Source organism: Mobula birostris, chromosome 2, assembly GCF_030028105.1.
Source record: "Mobula birostris isolate sMobBir1 chromosome 2, sMobBir1.hap1, whole genome shotgun sequence".
NCBI lineage: Eukaryota > Metazoa > Chordata > Chondrichthyes > Myliobatiformes > Myliobatidae > Mobula > Mobula birostris.
In genome coordinates this window covers 164,188,286-164,206,565 of record NC_092371.1, presented here as the reverse complement: position 1 = coordinate 164,206,565, position 18,280 = coordinate 164,188,286, and the positions used below count along the sequence as shown (strand labels likewise).

General features: G+C 42.1%; 1 protein-coding gene across 20 annotated transcripts in view; it reads right to left on the bottom strand.

The window, feature by feature from the left end:
• Positions 1 to 18,280, bottom strand: part of dst (dystonin) — a 603,331-nt gene that overhangs the window by 264,155 nt on the left and 320,896 nt on the right. For 15 of the 20 annotated variants that reach the window (XM_072250685.1, XM_072250715.1, XM_072250746.1 and 12 more), the window contains 3 exons: positions 16,717 to 16,805; positions 8,961 to 9,096; positions 582 to 8,261 (listed from right to left, as the gene is read on the bottom strand). In XM_072250685.1, the coding sequence (XP_072106786.1) occupies positions 582 to 8,261; positions 8,961 to 9,096; positions 16,717 to 16,805 (7,905 nt within the window). The remainder of the gene's footprint in view (positions 1 to 581; positions 8,262 to 8,960; positions 9,097 to 16,716; positions 16,806 to 18,280) is intronic. The other 5 variants (XM_072250722.1, XM_072250745.1, XM_072250731.1 and 2 more) reach the window with 1 other exon arrangement.

The following is an 18,280-nucleotide window of genomic DNA, read 5'->3' as shown; positions in this document are numbered from 1 at the left end:
CAATGGCAAAAAAATGTGTTTCCGTGATAAATCTTACTTTGGGAAATTTTAGCGCCATGTTGTATTGTCTTTGATTATAAAGATCAATAACATTGCCAAGTTTGAGCCGAGTTAAATGATACCACCTGGTAACATGGCTCCAAAGGACAGAATAGGAAAAAGCTGCAGAGGGTTGTAAACTCAGCCAGCTCCATCATGGTACAAGACTCCCCAGACCACCATCAAGGACATCTTCAAAAGAGGATGCCTCAATAAATAATGTTTATCGTTAAGGACCCTCACCACACAGGACATGCCCTCTTCTCATTAGTACCTCAAAGAGGAGGTACAGGAGCCTGAGGATCCATACTCAATGTTTTAGGAACTGCTTCTTCCCCTCCACCATCGGATTTCTGAATGGTCAATGGACACTACCTCAATATTTTGCTTTCTTTTTACACTATTTATTTATTTTTTTATGTTTTCATTGTAACATTTTAATTTTTTATGTACTGCATTCTACTGCTACCGCGGAACAACAAATTTCACAAGATATGTCAGTGACAATAAACTTGATTCAAAGTACCTCAAGAATTACTGACCTTTGCGTTTCCTTCAGCCACCCCATGGCAGACTTCTTGTGCTCCATCTTTAATGTTGCTCTTCTCCCCATTGGCCATCAGCCGTTCTGTTTCATTGGCTGCAGTGTGAGATTGCATCACCTCATGTATGTGTGTGTCAGTACTTTGTTCACTTGCAAGGTCAGGGGCTATTCCCTTGGTGTCATCGCTATTCCCATCAATCCAAAAATGAGTTGGAGACTCTTCATTGAGTATTTGCTCCTGAATGGTTTCTGGTTGTTTGGCTACATCCGGATTACCATGTATCACTGCAAATGAATCTTTGCTTGCATTCTCATGATTGCCTTGTCTGTTTGACTTTACTTCCCTCTCACTCACCACATGTGCATCCCAGGCACTACTTGACGCAGTATCAATTCCATCTTCCTTTTCTATGTCTTTGTGAAGTTTATCTTTACCATTAAATGAACACACCAGTACATCCTCATCTTTACCTTCATTAATATTTTGCCCCTCCAGCATAATTTCCTTTACGATGCAATCTTCATGCCTGGCTGGTGGCAGTTTACATGTGTCTTCCTGATTACTGCCATGCAGATTAATTTTATTAACAGAGTTGGGTAGCAGCATCTCACCTGCATCCACACTTACAGCTTGCCCAAAGTTTAGTTCTTCCTTCAAATCACCATCGGGCTTATTCCTGAAAATCCACATCATATCTGAACTGTCCTCCAAGGTAGCTTTATCCTGAGCATCTTCCAAGACCTCCATTTCACCTAAAGTGTTGACAGACTGCAGCGCAACATCACCTACTTGTTTCTGTACTCTCATCTCATCCATGGCATCGTCACCCTTGTTATCATTGTTTGGTGTGTCATCAGAAATAACCTCCTTCACGATGCTTGCTTCAGATTCCAAGCCACCAGTGTTGTAGCCAGAAGGCATCATTGAATCCCCACTCTCATCACCTCCTCTATTTGCTTTTATTTCAATTAATTGATTCATATTGTCCTTACCCTCCTCGACTGTTTGCCACAATACATTTTGCAGCGCTCCCTCCATACTTAAGAGCACTGGAATACTTTTACAAAGCGTTCCCCTCACTTGACTCTTCAGGAGCTCATCTTCCATCAAACCAGGCATTTCAAGTCTGATGAGGTCGGAAAGCTCATCAGTGAGCCTGTTGGTCAGTTCCTGAGTTTTTAAAGTGCAAGGAACTTGGCCTTCAGATAAACTGCTGAACATATCCTGCATTTCTTCACTCAGCATTTCTGGCTTCAAACCGGCAAACAAATCTGCTGTTTTCAACATTTTGTTATCCCTCAAGTTGTTTGGTTCTCTGAATGCTTGACTACAAAATGCTTGTTTCAAACAATCAAGCAGGAGGTCCATCTTTTTTACATCCCCTTGAGTGTCATCACATAACACCGTCTCACTTGGAGCTGACTTTGGAGGAATATGTACCATTTCTGTACTGTGCTCCATGGAACTGCAGTGTTCCACTTTCTGATTAGCAGCTGAGGACAAACTGATGGAGGAACCCAGCAGATCAGGCAGCAGCTGTGGAGGGGAACAGGCAGTTGAGGTTTCAGGTCGAGACCCTTCATCTCCTTTCTTATTTGTATCAGTTTCATCATTCACTCCAGCCCTGTGAATATCAGTATTTTCCAAAAGTTCACCTTGATCTATTGTGTTCTCTGAAAGGACACAACTCTCCTTCAAAACTGGGCTGATCTTTTCCTCATTTTCTAAAGATACTTGTGCTATTCCTTGCAACGACTTCCCAAAGTCATGATCTCCTGCATCTATTACTTGAAATCCTTCATGTCTGTCTTGGCTCAAAAGGTTTTCAGATTCTGCACATGATTTTTGAGAGTTAGGGCCTGACACCTCTCCCACATTTCCTCTTGCTCTGGAAACATTGGATATTCCAAACTCGGTTTCTCTCGTCCTACACACAAGCTCTCCCTTGGCTTCCATATTCACAATGCTCTTCAATGTTTCACAGGTCTTATGTTCTTGAATGTTTCTATTCATCTCAGGTTTATAGTTTGGGTTCTGCAGATTATCATTTGGACCATCCTTCAATGCGACATCAGGCTCCATATACAACATATTTCCCACAGCCATCTCAGAGTTTTCTTTCTGTTCAGGTGCTCCCGAAGAGTCATCACAATCAATGGAGTGATGGTCTGTATACATCTCATTTAACAATGCTTGTCGTTCATACGAACTGAACTTCACATCAGATGATGCTCTCTCAACATCCTTAACCCATTTATCGCTTGATTTATAATTAATTGGATCTTGAATCTCAGTGGTACTTGCTGTATTGTTCAAGTCCAACTCTTCCACACAACTTTCCTCCATAAATATTTCTGCCTCCACTCTTCCATCCTTGTCATTCAGTTTCTCTTCACTGGTTAGAAGGTCTTCTTTTTTGGATGATTCTGACATTCCACCTGCTGGCAGTATTTCTGATATGCACTCCCGAATATATGTGAAGAAGTCACCTTGCAGAGAACTTTCAACATCTGGAGATTTAAGTGGAATGCTGACCTGGTTAATAGGCAGATCTTCTACAGAGGCCTTTCCAGTCCATGGAAGCTCACTGCTAAGAAAAATACGTTCCGAACCTGATGCCACAGAGTTTCTGCTATGCTTCTGTTCATTTTTTGTTCCAAAACCTTGCACAGTGTCCTCGCTGTCTTCTGCAGGTCCCAACATTTGATCATTTAAATCCTTCCTCTGATGGCTATGAGCAGCAGCCACATCTGTATCTGCCGCCTTCAGATTTCCTTCAACTTTACCAGCATCTACCGAGACTTGGCGAGATTTGACTTGTAAGTACCTTTGCCCAGTTTCTATATCTACGTTACTTAACTTCACTAAATCAGAGTAAGGCAAATCATCCAAGTGATTGTAATCAATACTGCCCCGTCTTTCAGAAAATTTAATTTCTTTTGTTAATCCATCACCAAGTGAGTGAGTAACATCAGATTCTACTTTGTCAAGTTCATTGAAAATATGGTTTGATTTCAGGTTCTCTTTCACTTCCAATGGAAAATCTGATGGGCTTAAACTAACTTCTCGAGGAAGCAAATATTTCCCAGAACTCGAATTGCAAATATTCCGACGTGATGCTTCTAATTCAAACAGGTCATCAGCTAGGTCTTCGCTGATTAAACCATGCCTCAGAGCGTTCATCACAGAGAGACGCAACCCTGACTTAAGCTGAATGATGCCACCTTCTTCAACTTGCTTATGAAGAACATTCAGCACAGCATCCCTTTCCACAAATCCTCCGTTGATCAAGTCCAGCACAGACAAAGGTTTCCCCGTCAGTGGATCCAGTACTCCGTGCATCTCGAACTGGTAGCTTAGAGCCCTCAATCTGGTCACCTCATCGACCTGTTCTTTATTTTTGGCCTTTTCAATATTGAACAGTTGTTCAGCATGTGCCTCATCCACCAAGCAGAGCCTCAAGGCGTTGGCCACCGATAATCGACCTTCTCGATGGAAGTCCACAATGCCGCCAGAAACAACCTGACCTTCCAGCATATGGAGAGCAGTAGAAGAATCCAAAATACCAAGTCTCACTGCATCGTTAACGCTGTGGAGTTTTTTAGTTTCTGGGTGAATAACCCCAGAGACAACTTTCTCAGAGAGCAAAATCTTGGTCAGCAGTTCATTATTTACCAAATGTTCTGAAATTTGAGCCACTTCCATTATTTCCCCTGTGCGACAGTTGTAAAATCCACCAATCAGACCCAGCTTGTCTAATACTTTGATGGCCACATGACTTTGCAGAAGCCCCTTCACCGCAGTTTCATAAAGAGTTAAATTTTCACCAGTCTCTTCTGAAGTGATTCCTCCATCTTGGAATTGAGAAACCAAAATATCCACAACCATCTCCTCATCCAAAAGTCCTTGCTCCAAAGCAGCATCAAGATTATATCTCTTACCAGTAACGGGGTCAAATATTCCACCTGCTTCAACTTCAGATTTGAGCTGTTTGATCAAAATGGATCTGTCCCACTCTGTGTCTTTTACCACCTCAAGAGGAGTTATTTGTCCAGCATCCTCATTCTCTTTCTCCTCCTCATCCTCCTCCTCCTCCTCCTCCTCCTCCAAGTCAGACAAGCGCCTTTCAATACAGCTACCTTCAGCATTCATCAATAACATTGCACGTTCACTTGACTTTTCTTGCTGTCTGGCACTAATATCTAAACTGTTGTCCATCACTGTCATATCTGGGTTCATTAAATTACCCATCAATTTATCCAGCTCAAAGATTTGATGGCTTTCTTGGATCATTTCACTACGGATCTCCCTTTGGCTTTGGTCTTGACCTTTGACTGGGCCAAAATCTTGGCCACAGGGTTGATTGCTCTGGACCTGTTCATCAATATCTAAATTAAAACCTCCTCCATTTAGAAAAATCATTTCATCCTCTGGCATTGGTGTAGAAGGTTCAAATAAATCTTCAAAACCTTCAACATCAGGATTAATTATTTGAATTTCTTTCCCTCCTGTGAAGTTGTCATCAGACCATTGCATTTCCTGGGTCTCTGCAATACACTCCAGTCCCTCCACACTCACAATTGCTTTGCTCTTCCAGCATTTGCTATTGTCATCTGTATGTTGGTGTATACTACTGTCCATATCTGCATGGAAGGATCCATACAGCACATTTCCCACTGCACCATCATTGTAATTTTCAATACAATGATATGATTTCCCATTCTGTGATATGTCACTCACAGCAGCCAGTTCTTCTACCACCATTTTGTCATCTAAATCTGCTATATCATCCAATGTTTCAATGACCATTATTTCCCTGTGCTTTTCACTGTCACAGCTCTCGGTACCAACCATAGTGTGTCTACTTTTGGTCCCAGTTTCCATTGGACCTAATTGTGAGTATTCAATGAGATTCTCCTCCCCTGATGGCGTTACTGCATCCTTAACTTCTTCCGTACTACCTTGGTCAGTTGTGGAACCTCTGCTTTCCTCCACAAATTTATGAAGGGCCACCTGGCTTTCAAGATCTGTGTCCTCGAACATAACCTCATCATCAAATGCACTAGTGCCATTTGTATCAAACTCTACTTCATCCTCTATCTTCAACGCAGCATCCATTATGTCGTCATTCAGCCCATATACAATAGTAGTACCAACGAAGTCCACCATTTCATGTGTGTCTGCAATGTCTTCTAGACTTGGAACTGATGTTATTTTGTTACTTCCATTTGGTCTTGCCTCAGATTCCAATGGATGTGGAATAATCTCAGCTCCTTCTATTGGAACTTGCTGTTCCAAAGGAAACCATTGCATAGTTCCATCTGCTAAGTGTTGGTAATGTTCTCCTGATGTTACAGGAGCATCACATCTTCCTCCTGAGTTATTTTGCTCTTCTATCCATGAAGGATCTACAAGCTCCTCATCATTCAAATCCCTTCTACCACACTCTTCAGAAATCACCAGCATGTCTTTAATATCTTGAGTCTTGCTGAAAAATTGTTCTCCCTCCTGATAAAAAGGACCTTCCTCAAGGCCCAGCATTTTCTTCAAGTCTTCACCATACTCCATTTGGAAGTCCATTTCCAAGGGGAGTGGAGGGAATCCCTTTGGCAACAATTCACCAGTTGGAGTCCTTTGCATGACTTCAGCTGCCTTGGGAAGGGTAGTAGTCACCTCCTCTTGTACACCAGAATCTGAAGTCTGTAAAACTGTGCTCATCATTTGACAAAGGTCAGAAGTAGCATCACCTTCTGGTATCTTCACACTCCATTTCAGTTGGTTTTCCAGTTCATTTCCAATAGAATTAACTGCCAGTGTAATCCTTTCATTCGGGTCTGGAGGTGAACTTGAAGCTCTCTGAATTGGTATTGCTTCAAGAGATTCTGCAGAATTCTGTAAAGTTTCAGTTGCCTGAACTGTCTTCCCTGCGTCAAGGCTGTCAGTACCAACTGCAGCATCTACTGTCTGAGAATGAGAGCCTTCCCCATTGTCACTGACTGGCAGTCGCTGCAGGTCAGGCATCCAGTACAGTTCTTGACCATTCACACTGTCACTGTGTTCACCAGATGCAGCACTGGGCTTCCTTCCTCTCACAAATGCTGGCTCCAGTGATTCAAAATAATTATGACTTTTCTCAGCTCCATTATCTTCTGAGATCCCCTTGGATTCCAAGTGATCCTTAAGTGGTTCATCTTCCTGATTGCGAAAGCAGTCCTGCCAGCTTTCAATGAGATCACATTCAGAACTTGCTTCCATTACCATCTGAACTTTTTCATTCAAGTCACTATCTACCAACAGCAGCCTCCTTCCTGTACCTGCATCCATGTAGCTGTGCGTCATTATATCAATCACGAACTTCTGCTGAAGTTCTATCGGATTCTGAGTCACATTCTCAACTTGATCTGCTTCTTCGGTGTCTGCAGCATTGCTTGCATCGTGCGTTTCAACTTCCAAATGTGAAGTCCAGTCTGAAGTATCTGCAGAGGGACTGTGAAAGCCATTGGTATGGGGCATCAAGTCAGGGATCCGTACTGTGCTCAGGACACGTGCTGTCTTCTGGTCTATTATACCTTTCACTTTTGCCTCTTCAGGAGTGAGCACTTGTGAGCTTTCTGGAATGTAAAGGGCTGCTATTTTTTGCCTGTTGCTCAGGATTTTGTAAGCTAATTCATTTGTTACCACCCCTTGCTGCAAAGACGTATCTATGGAAAATATTTCACCAGAATCAGGCCAAATAAGGCCCATAAACACCTTATGTGATTCCAGCACTAAAAGAGCACTACTTGAAGATATTAAGTTGCATTGTATGGCTTCATCCATGGTTACCCTGCAACCACTTTTTGGGTTGACTATGCCTCCAGTCTGAACTTGATGAGTGAGAAGAGCCGAAGCAGTATCGTGATCGATCAGACCACATTCCAATGCGTCATCCACTGTGAGACGCCTGTCAGTTTGAGGATCAATGAGCCCTCCGGCAAACAACTGAGCTCCCAGAAGCCTGATCATCACTTCACGATCGATGAGGCCTTCGTGGACCGCCCGGAAAACACTGGTCTCTCTGCCACACTTCAAAGTGATCATTCCTGATTTTTGCCGTCTCACTGGGAGCAGCCTAAGTTTTGTGTCTTTATCCACAATCGTTCTTTCCATTAATTCCATCAGTGACACTTTCTCGCTCGTACAGGGATCAATCAGCTCCTTGCACATTTTCTGTCTCTCGATAAGTCTGAAGTACAGCTGAGCTGTGATGAATTTTCTCTGGAAAGCCTCCTCCAGACTGATCTTCTCACCAGTGCTGGGTACTTGCAGTCCTCCAGTTGCAAGCTGTGCCTCAAGTACTTTGATGACTAAGACCTCAGAATGTACATTCTGAGCATAAGCAACGACAGCAGGATGAACACCACCTGCTCCACTTAAGGTACTTGAAGTATAGTTGGCAGCATTACTCAGTTGTTTCAGTTGACTGAAGATTTGTTCATCGACTAATTGGCACCTCAAAGCTTCTTCTAAGTCAAGGCAGCATCTCGTTTCTGGAAAAATAAGGCCTGACACAATGATCTGTGCTTCCAGCAATTTCACACCTGTGTCATAATCAATAAGACCACTGTGTATTGCATGGAAGATTGGAAAAACTATTCCAGTTGACAGGTCAACAACCCCTGCGATGGCTTCGTAGCTCTGAAAAGGGGAAAAAAAAACATTTTAAAATGTCACAGAAGGGAAAATGACAGTGCTAACAAAACACAATGCACATAATCGTTACCTCGGAATACATTCATGCCAAACATACTTCAGCTGTGCTGGTGTGACAAGACAAGAATGTTCACTTACCCAGGAGATGAATGTTAGCGATGCAACAGTAAAAGTGAGGCCCAGAATTGATGTCGATAGAAGAAGTAACTTATTTAAGTCCGGCATGCATTTCCTTTTAACCCAAAAGTGTCATCCGTGTACTTAAAAGGGTTAGTCGTAAGAAGAAGCAAAAAGAGTGTTATTTTTAGCCTTAAATAATGCATGGTGTTTTTTTTTTGTGGAGCTTAAGCACCATGCTTCTGTTTACAGAGAACAGTAAGATTTATGTAAAAACCATTATGATGACCATGCTGTTCATGTTTGCAGCATACAATGGCTTGGCTCCTTTTCATAGATCCATCTTTCTCACTCAGACACAAGAAAGTTAACCTCATTATTTTTTAAAAAATCTGACCACTCAAGCTTATAGTTTTGCGTATCAGCAATGCCGAGCAAATGGCTAAATGTTCTATTTTTGCCACAGCTTTTCAGGTTATTACTGAGGAGGCACATCTGCACTCACATTCTGCTCTGTTGCAGAAATTCAGCTGAAACCATTGCCTGAACCCAAGCCTCAGTTATTACCTTCTCCCCTGATGCCTCATCCAGGATGCTCTGAGAATAATGGAGCTCCTCAGAAGACCGTTCACACAATTTATCATAAGCTTCCTGAAGTTCCTCCAGCTGCTTCTCTGTTTGTAGTTTATCATCTTCTGATATTCTACAGAAGGAAGTAAAATATTTTGTTAAATTTGTTATTTGCAATAACTAACCATTAAAATACCATCACAAAACAGGTATTGGTATTGGCCCTGAAGAAGGATTGTGGCCTGAAACATCGACTGTTCATTTCTCTTCATAGATGCTGCCTGATCTGAAGAGTTCCTCCAGCATTTTGTGCGTGTTGCTCTGGTTGGTTTATTAATGTCACATATACTAAGATACGGTGAAAAGCATGACTTCTGTACTGTTCATACAGTTCAAATTATTACACAGTAAATGAGGTAGCACAAGATAAAACAGTAACAATGCAGAATAAAGTGCAAAAGCTACAGCTATGGAGAAAGTTCAGTGCAGGTAAACAATAAAGAGCAAGATCATAACAAGGTAGATTTGTAGATTGTGAGGTCAAGAATCCACCTTTTCATTCAAGAGGTCTGTTCAAGTCCAAGAGAGGTTTTTTTTAAGAAAAGACAAGATTAGCTTTATTAGTCATATGCACAACAAAACATTTAGTGAAATGCTTTGCTTTGCATCAACAACCAACACAGTCCAAGAATGTGCTGGGGGCAGCCCACAAATGTCACCATGCTTCCAGTGCAAACATAGCATGGCACATCCTAACTTGTACATATTTGGAAGTGGGAGGAAGCCAGAACGCCTGGAGGAAACATGCATATACAGGGAGAACATACAAACTCCTTTCAGGCACTGGCGGGAATTGAATGCGGGTCACACAGCACTATAAAGCATTATACTAACAAAAATGCTACAACTGTGGTATAGAAATTGATGTGTATATATATAGAAGTTAATGTAGATAGGAACATTGACAATCTGGTCATTAGAGAATTCAGATCAGAAATAGATAACTTAATTCCATGCCCTCATACTCCTGCAGTTTTAAAAAAAATTTTCAAGATCATGGTGTTCATGGAAATCCAGCATTAATTGCCCATCTGCACATTTCTGTAGCAGGTGACAGTGAGCTGTTTTCTTCATTCACTGTGGTCTTTCTGATGAAGGTACGGGCACAGTGCTTTTGGAGAAAGAGTTCCAGTAATCTTAACCCATCGATAATGTGAGAGCAAAGATATAAATTGGTGAAGATGTTTATTACTGTCACATGTATTGGGGTACAGTGAAAAATTTGTTCTACATTCATCCGGTTCATTTCATTAGATCAGCACAGTGAGCCAGTACCAAAGGAAAAGCAGTAACAGAATGCAAAATATAGAGCTACAGTCAGAGGAAGTGCAGTGCAGGCAGACAGTAAGGTGCAAGGTGCAAGGCCATAAGGAGATAGATTATGAGGTCAAGAGTCCATCTTACAGTACTAGCAAACTACTTAGTCGTCCTTTATGTGCCTGGTGGTACGTGCTTTCAGGGTTTTGTATCTTCCGTCCAACATGAGGGGGAGAAGAGACAAGGTGGGGGATGGGTCGGATCATTGATTATATTGGCTACCAAGGCGACAAGAAGTGTAGATGGAGTCTATGGCTTTCATGATGGACTGAACTGTGTCCACAACTCTTTGTAGTTTCTTGCAGCCTCGGGCAAAACAACTGCCAGACCAAGACATGGCACATCCACTTAGAGAGTTTTCTATCGAATATTTATAAAAATTGGTGAGAGTCAAATAGGACATTAAAAACTCCTTTAGCCTCTTCAGGAAAGCAGTGATGTTCTTTCTTGGCTGTGATGTCTATGTGGTTCGGCCAGGACTGACCACTGACAATGTTCACTCCCGGGAACTTGAAGCTTTCAACTATCTCCACCTCAGCACCATTGATCTAAACAGGAGCATCTGCACCAACTCACCCCACCTCCTGAAGTCAATAATCAGCTCTTTTGTTCTGCTGACACCGAGGGAAAAGTCGTTGTCATGACACCATTCCATGAGGGTCTCTATCTTCCACCTCTACTCTGACTCATTTTTATTTGAAATTTGACTCAAAACAGTTGAGTCATCTGCAAACTTGTGGTTGGAGTTAGAGCCCAATTTGGCCACACAGTCATGAGTGTTTAGGGAGTACCATAGGAATCTGAGGACTCAGCCTGGTGGAGTACCAGTTTTGAGGATATTCATGGTGGAAATGTTGCTGTCTACCCTTACTGATTGCTACTTATCACAAAGTTAAGGATCCAGTTGCAAAGGAAGATGTTGAGTCCCAGGTCTCAGAACTTGGAGAGGAGGTTGTTTGAAATTTATGACATTGAAGGCAGAGCTGTAGTCAATATTAGCCTCCCGTTGGTATCTTTATTATCCAGATGCTCCAAAGATGGGCATAGCGCCAGAGAGATGGCATCCACCATAGACCTGCTTTGATGGTAGGTTAACAGCAGTGGATCATTCAGGATGATGTGGAACCTGCAGCTGGTGGTGTTCCTATCCATTCTGCTACCCTCCTACCTCTTGGCGGCAGACACCCCTTGGGAGGTGTTGTCAGAGTAGCCTGGGCAAGCTGCTGCAGTGGATTTTGTAGATGAGACACACTGATGCCACTGTGTCCTAGTGGTGGAGAAAGTGTGCAGTACATACAGGATGGTTGATGGGGTGCCGGTCAAGAGGCTGCTTTGTACTGGATGGTCTCAAGCTTTTTGAGACTTGGAGTTGCCCTCACCCAGGCAATTGCAGGATATCCTATTGCACTCCTGATCTGGGCCTTATGGATGGCCTTGGAGTGTCACAAGATGAGTTGCCCAAGGATACACAGCCTCTTACCTGCTCTTGTAACCATAGTATTTATTTTGCTGATCCGGGAGATTATGGTCCAGGATGACCTCAGGACATTGATGATAGGATCTCAGTGATGGTAATGCCAATAAAGATTAGCTTTATTTGTCACATGTACATTGAAACAGCAAAATATACAGTGAAATGCATTGCTTTGCATCAACGACCAACACAGTCTGAGGATGTGCTGGGGGAAGCCTGTAAGTGTTGCCATGCTTCTATTACCAGCATAGCATGCCCACGAGTTATGACCCTAACTTGTACATCTTCGTAATGTGGGAGGAAACCAGAGCACCTGGAGGAAACCCACATGGTCACAGGGAGAACGGACAAAATGCAAGAACTGAAACCTGATCGTTGCTGCAATAAAGGTTGCACTAACCGCTATGCTGTGTGCTGCCCAGTATCAACATCAATGTCAAGGGAGACAGTCATTGCCTGGAATTTACCTGGTGTTGGTATCATTTGCAAACTCCCCGTTTGCTCTTGAATATCATCTATGGCAGGGGTGGCAAACCTTTTTGAGAGTGTGTGCCGAAATTGACAATAATCCTCTGAAAAATTCTCATATGTGCCACGGTACTTTTGACCAGAGATTATCATTGATTAATGAGTTAGTAATTAAATATTTGACTGTATTTTTTGCTGTGGATTTCTCAGGAAATGTGTTCTTTTTATTTATTAGAGATACAGCACTGTAACAGCCCCCACCCACCCATCAAGCCCATGCTGCCCCATTACAACAAGTCACCAATTATCCTACTAACACATATACCTTTGGGATATGGGAGGAAACCCATGCTGTCACAAGGAGAATGTACGAACTCCTTTCAAGCAGTGACGGGAATTGAACCTAGCTCACTGGCGCTGTACGAGCATTACGCTAACCACTACAGTACAGTGTTGTCTTTCTGTTCTTGCTCACTTCTACCGCAAAGCCATCTACGAACAGCTTTATAACGCCGCTTTGCGGGACACAACATTGCTTCAGCACATAGTGCTTTATCAGCCTTTTTAATCACACCAGATCTTTCACTCCACCACTCTTGGAAATCTCTGCTGCTAGTTGCATCATTTGAACATTTTTGTTTCTTTGTCAGTGTATCTGACATCCTGAACAAGCTGAAAGGGTAGATATTATTTTAAAATATCTCACTGATAAACTTAAATAGCATAGGGTTTACTAAAATAAATACCTTTATTGCCAAAAAATAAATATTCATGGAGGTGCTAAACTATATACAGTATTTACCATTATTAACACAGGATATCCTGTGTTCACTCACAAACAAAAGAAAAAATATAACCACAGCAAAGCCATGTCAACTGGCTCAGACTGTTTACTATCCAAATATTGATGTGTACACCAGGTTTGCAAGGATTTCCAAATGCATCATCTAATGTCACATGTTCTCGCAACCATTGAGCTGCTGCCAAGCCAGCATGAGATTTTTCCTGTGAAAACATCTCACTGCTCCTGGTTGTAAAAAAAATAATTCACTCCTTCTTTTGGCAATAAAGACGATCATTATGCATCTTTTTATTATGGGTGGGGTTTGCAGAATTGAGGGGCAGCACTGCATGGCACGTGCCAACAGAATCCTTGCGCATCCTATTTTGGGCACGTGTGCCACAGGTTCTCCAGCCTTGGTGTAGCATGCTGCAAACACACTGCTTCATTTGAAGAAGGGTTCTGCAAAGGGATCTTGGGGTCATACATAGCTCCCTGAAAGGTGCTTTACAAGTTGATAGGGTGGAAAAGAAAGTTTGAGTTGCTTAGTCGCAGCGTTAAGTTCGAGAGTCAGAAAGTTGTGCTGCAGCTTTAAAAAACTGAGATTGGGCCACTTATGATGCATTAGAACATAGAAAACCTACAGCACAATACAGGCCCTTTGGCCCACAATGCTGTGCTGAACATGCATTTACTTTAAAAATTACCCAGGGTTACCTGGAGCGATAGAGGTCGAAGGGAGACCTGACAGAAAGAGTAGACTGCCAGTAAATTTTTCCTGGGGTTGCAAGGTCTAATGCCAGAGGGTGAGGTCAAAGAAAGGGAAAATAGAGGGAGAGAAAAGTTAGTCTGAACGTATAGTAGGTTAAGGGGTTGGCACAACATTGTGGGCCAAAGGGCCTGTACTGCATTGTACTGTTTTACATTCTATGAAATGCGTAAGGCGATTTTTTTTTAAAACACAGAGTAGTGGGTGCCTAGAATGTGGAGGCAAATACAATAGAGGCATTCAAGAAGCATTTAGAAAGGCACTGAATGGGTAGAGAATGGTGGTATATGGACATCATGTTAACAGAATGGGCGAGTTCAGTTAGGTGCTCGATTAGTCATTGAATTAGTTCAGTACAACTTCGTGGGCTGAAGGCCCTTCCCTGTGCTGCCCTGTCCAGTGTTTCATGTAGTCGTGAATAAAGTTGAACACTCTACAGTTATCGGCAACATGCCCACTTTGATCTCACAATAGAAGGAAAGGTCACTGATGGAGCAGCTGAATATAGTTGGATTCAAGACATTTCCTGAAGGAACACCTGAGGTGATATCCTGGGCGGGTGCTAGAATGACTGAGCATTTGCAGCTCTAACCATTGAAGTGTTAGAGTCTGCTGCCCACAGACTTCAGTTTTACAAAGCTCCAGCCCACACTTGGTCACAGACAGTCTTGATGTCATGGGGAAGTCATTCCCATCCCATCCCATCTTTGGAATTCAGCTCTTTGGTGCATACTCAAACCATGGCTGACGAGGTTTGGAGCCTTGTGATCCTAAGGAAACCTCCTTTCCAGCCCAGTTGACAATGCCACCACTTTGCAGATGCTTGACACTGGAGAGCAAACAGCCAGAATGGGTTTGTCCTGGAAATTTGAAAAAAAAACACCTGCAGATGCTGGAAACCTGAAACAAAAATAGAAAATGATGATAACACTAAGCAGGTCAGGCAGCGTGTATGGAAAGAGAATTAGTCAATGATTTGGATCTGTGACACTAAGAACACTATAGAGCAGGGCTTCCTCACCATTTTTTATGCCGTGAAGCCTCACCATTAACCGGGGGGGTCTATGGAAGGGAATCCCTGCTATAGAGGAACACATGTCATTCTGACAGCGTCTGTCCATAGATAGCACCTGACCTGCTGAGTGTTTCCATATTTTTCAGATTTGTCCTGCATTTGCTGATCAGGATATTTTTAAGCAATATTTGGCTCGGCCAAGTACATGTTGGTTATTAACTACGCCGAGCAACACTCACAAAATGGAGGAGAAGCTCAGCAGGTCAGGCAACATCTATGGAGGGATACAAACAGTTGATGTTTTAGTCTGAGACCCTTCATCAGCACTGTGCTGAAGCAGCTTGGACAGAGGCACCGTCAGTCTTAAAACTCAGAAAGTCTTCAATAGCATCGGTAGAATGTAGTCTGATTGCATAGCCAGTTCTGCATCCTGTACTGTTCCTCGATATTGCATAGAGTCAATCAAATACATTGGAGTCTTGCCACTGTGATGGAGAAATATATCAGGAAAAAAATTAAGATGTATCATACATTTTGTTTGGTCAAAGGGGAACTCATTGTCCACTAAATGTTTAAGAGAGATTAGACCTTACACAAGTAAATATAGTTTGTCTTCATCCATGGAACCAGGCAGTTGCCCAGGCCAGAGGCATTATTCAGGCAACATCAAACGTTTTGGGAATTCATGCAAGAATGTGTATCAAGACTGATCCAGTATCACTCATAAACTCTTATTATGCTGTAATCCAATCAGAATTTCACCGAAATGTTGCTATTTAGCTTGTCATCAGATACTCAGTTCTGAGGGGTTGAGGGTTGAAGTCTATGATAAGAATGTCAAAACTCCAAGTGAATCTTTTTTTTGGAACTAATAAGGGATCTCAGGTTCGCTCTGAAACTAATTCAAATCAGACGTATTCTGGGGATGTCACAGAAAGAGAATTAAACAGGAAGCTGTCAAGATTGGAGTAAGATTAACGTTGGGATCAAGAGCTCTACCTGTTAATTGTCCTGTTGAATAATCTGAAATGTATATTTGTGCAATAAGACACCATTTACTGTGAATTGCACACCAAGGACTTCAATAGAACTTAAAGCACCTCGATAATATAACTATCGCCATCTGCACTCAGCAGTGGCCACTTTATTAGGCATGAAACACCTGTGGTCTTCTGCTGCCCATCCACTTCAAGATTTGATATGTTGTGCACACCACTGTTGTAATGCATGGTTATTTGAATTACTATCGTCTTCCTGTCAGCCTGAACCAATCTGGCCATTCTCCTCTGGCCTCCCTCATTAACAAAATGTTTAAGCCTACAGAAATGCCACTCACTTTATTTATTTTTTTTTTGCTTCTCACACCACTCTGTAAACTCTAGAGATTTTTGTGCATGAAAATCCCAGAACAGCACCATTCTCTGAGATACTCAAGCCACCCAGTGTGGTACCAACAATCATCCCACAATCCAAGTCACTCAGATCACATTTCTTCCCCATTCTGATGATTTGTCTGAACAACAATTGAACCTCTTGACCATGCTTACACAATTTTATGCAATAGATTGCTGCCACATGTTTGGCTGAATAGATATTTGCATTAATGAGCAGGTGAACTAGTATGCCTAATAAAGTGGCCATTGAGTGTACGTCGGAAACTTTTAAAGTTGCTTTGGTTTTATAAGTGATTCTTCTTTTCCCAGCATGTGCTCCTATACAACATGAAGAACTCTTAGGTGATAACACCTTGCACCTGATTTGGAAGGAATACTATCTCCAACAAAAAGAACAAGATTTAAATTGTGCACGCCCAGTCTTACTCCACACATGGCTGAGGTTTTTATTAGCAGAGAAAAACGATGAACTAACTTGTCACTGTGTTTCGCCAAGAATATCTGTGTTGTGTGGACAGCTTCAGCAATTTGGTCCTTCTTGCTTGATAGTTCCATATGCAGTGCCTGAAAGCAAACGAGATATCACTTGATATGGATTCACTTGAGAAATCCAAAAGAACTGCAGATACTGGAAATGCAAAATTGCAGGAAACAGTCAGCTGGTCAGTCAGCACCTGTGGAGAGCATCTGAGTTTCAGGTTAGTGTATTAAGCGACTCTGTTCTTCTCTCCACAAATGCTGCCTGATATGTTAAGTGTTTCCAGCAATTTTTGCTTTAAATTTTCATTCAGATAAAAGTCTCTATTTTGTTTGAGATTTAGAAAGTTCATATGGAAAACACACATCTTCTGCAATGCATCCATCAAAAGCACTGCCCAAGGGTGATTTCACAACCTCTGGTTGTGGAAAACCCATTACCCTCTTTTAAAAAAAAAGTTGTCGAGGCTGCGATTCAAATCAAAGGACTGAGATTAATACGTAGATGTTAGGGTGGGGTGTTATAGTTATAGTTACAGTACCAAGGCAAAAAGATTGATTTAAGTTCCAGATCAACTCTGAAACAGACAAAATAGTTGGCTCTTGTTCCCACGTCCGTAGAATCAGCGACCCTGAGGCTAAGATTTCTTTTCTCCCAGAAGGAAACAGTGAGGGAATGGGATTAATTGCAAAATAACAGCAGGGATACAATGGGGCAAAGTCCTCCTATGCTGACTGAATCTATAGTATCCCGAATTATTGCACTCAAGATTATTGGAAGAAATTATCTTCTGAGTAAGGGGATATACTTGAGCACTAATCAACCCCACATTCATTCATCTGGCCTTGTATTGAAGATATCTGAAAAAATTCAATCATGATCAGCTTTCAAATGAAAGCATGATCTAAGCAGGGTGAAATTCATGGCAGAAGCACCATTAGGGGAAGGGAGTCCATTAAAGGAAAATCAAAGAAACAACTTTTCCTCTCTGGATTACAAAGGGTAAATGGGTTCAGCTCTTGGGTTAGAAATCAGAGACTGGTTTCTCAGCTTGGGCCTAGGGTCAGCTGCAGCCCACTGCAGATCTCCTGAGCCGGCCACAAGATATGAAAAGTCACCTTAGCTCTTCCATCCTCCTCCCTCACTGATGGGAAGGATCTTCACTGTTTTGTATTGAGGGTCAGAAGAGGAGGGATCAAACCAATGTCCAATTCCTCAGCATGAAACATTCAATTGCCCACCAAATATACGTGAGATAGTGGTTCAGCTATGATCATATTGAAAGACCCACTCCTGCTCCTATTTTTCTAATCATTAGTGCCTATGTGAACACTATATCTGCAAGACTGGGCAAGCAGACCATCATAAAAATGGACAAGACATAACATAGGATAAAAATAAACAAATGTGATCATTTGACTAAGCTTTTTTACACAGAGAGTGGTGGGTGTGGAACACAATGCCGGTTGATGGTAGAGGTGGATATATTAGGGACATTTAATATACTCTCAGACAGGCACATGGTTGATAGAAAGATGGGGGGCAATGCAAGAGGAAAGGG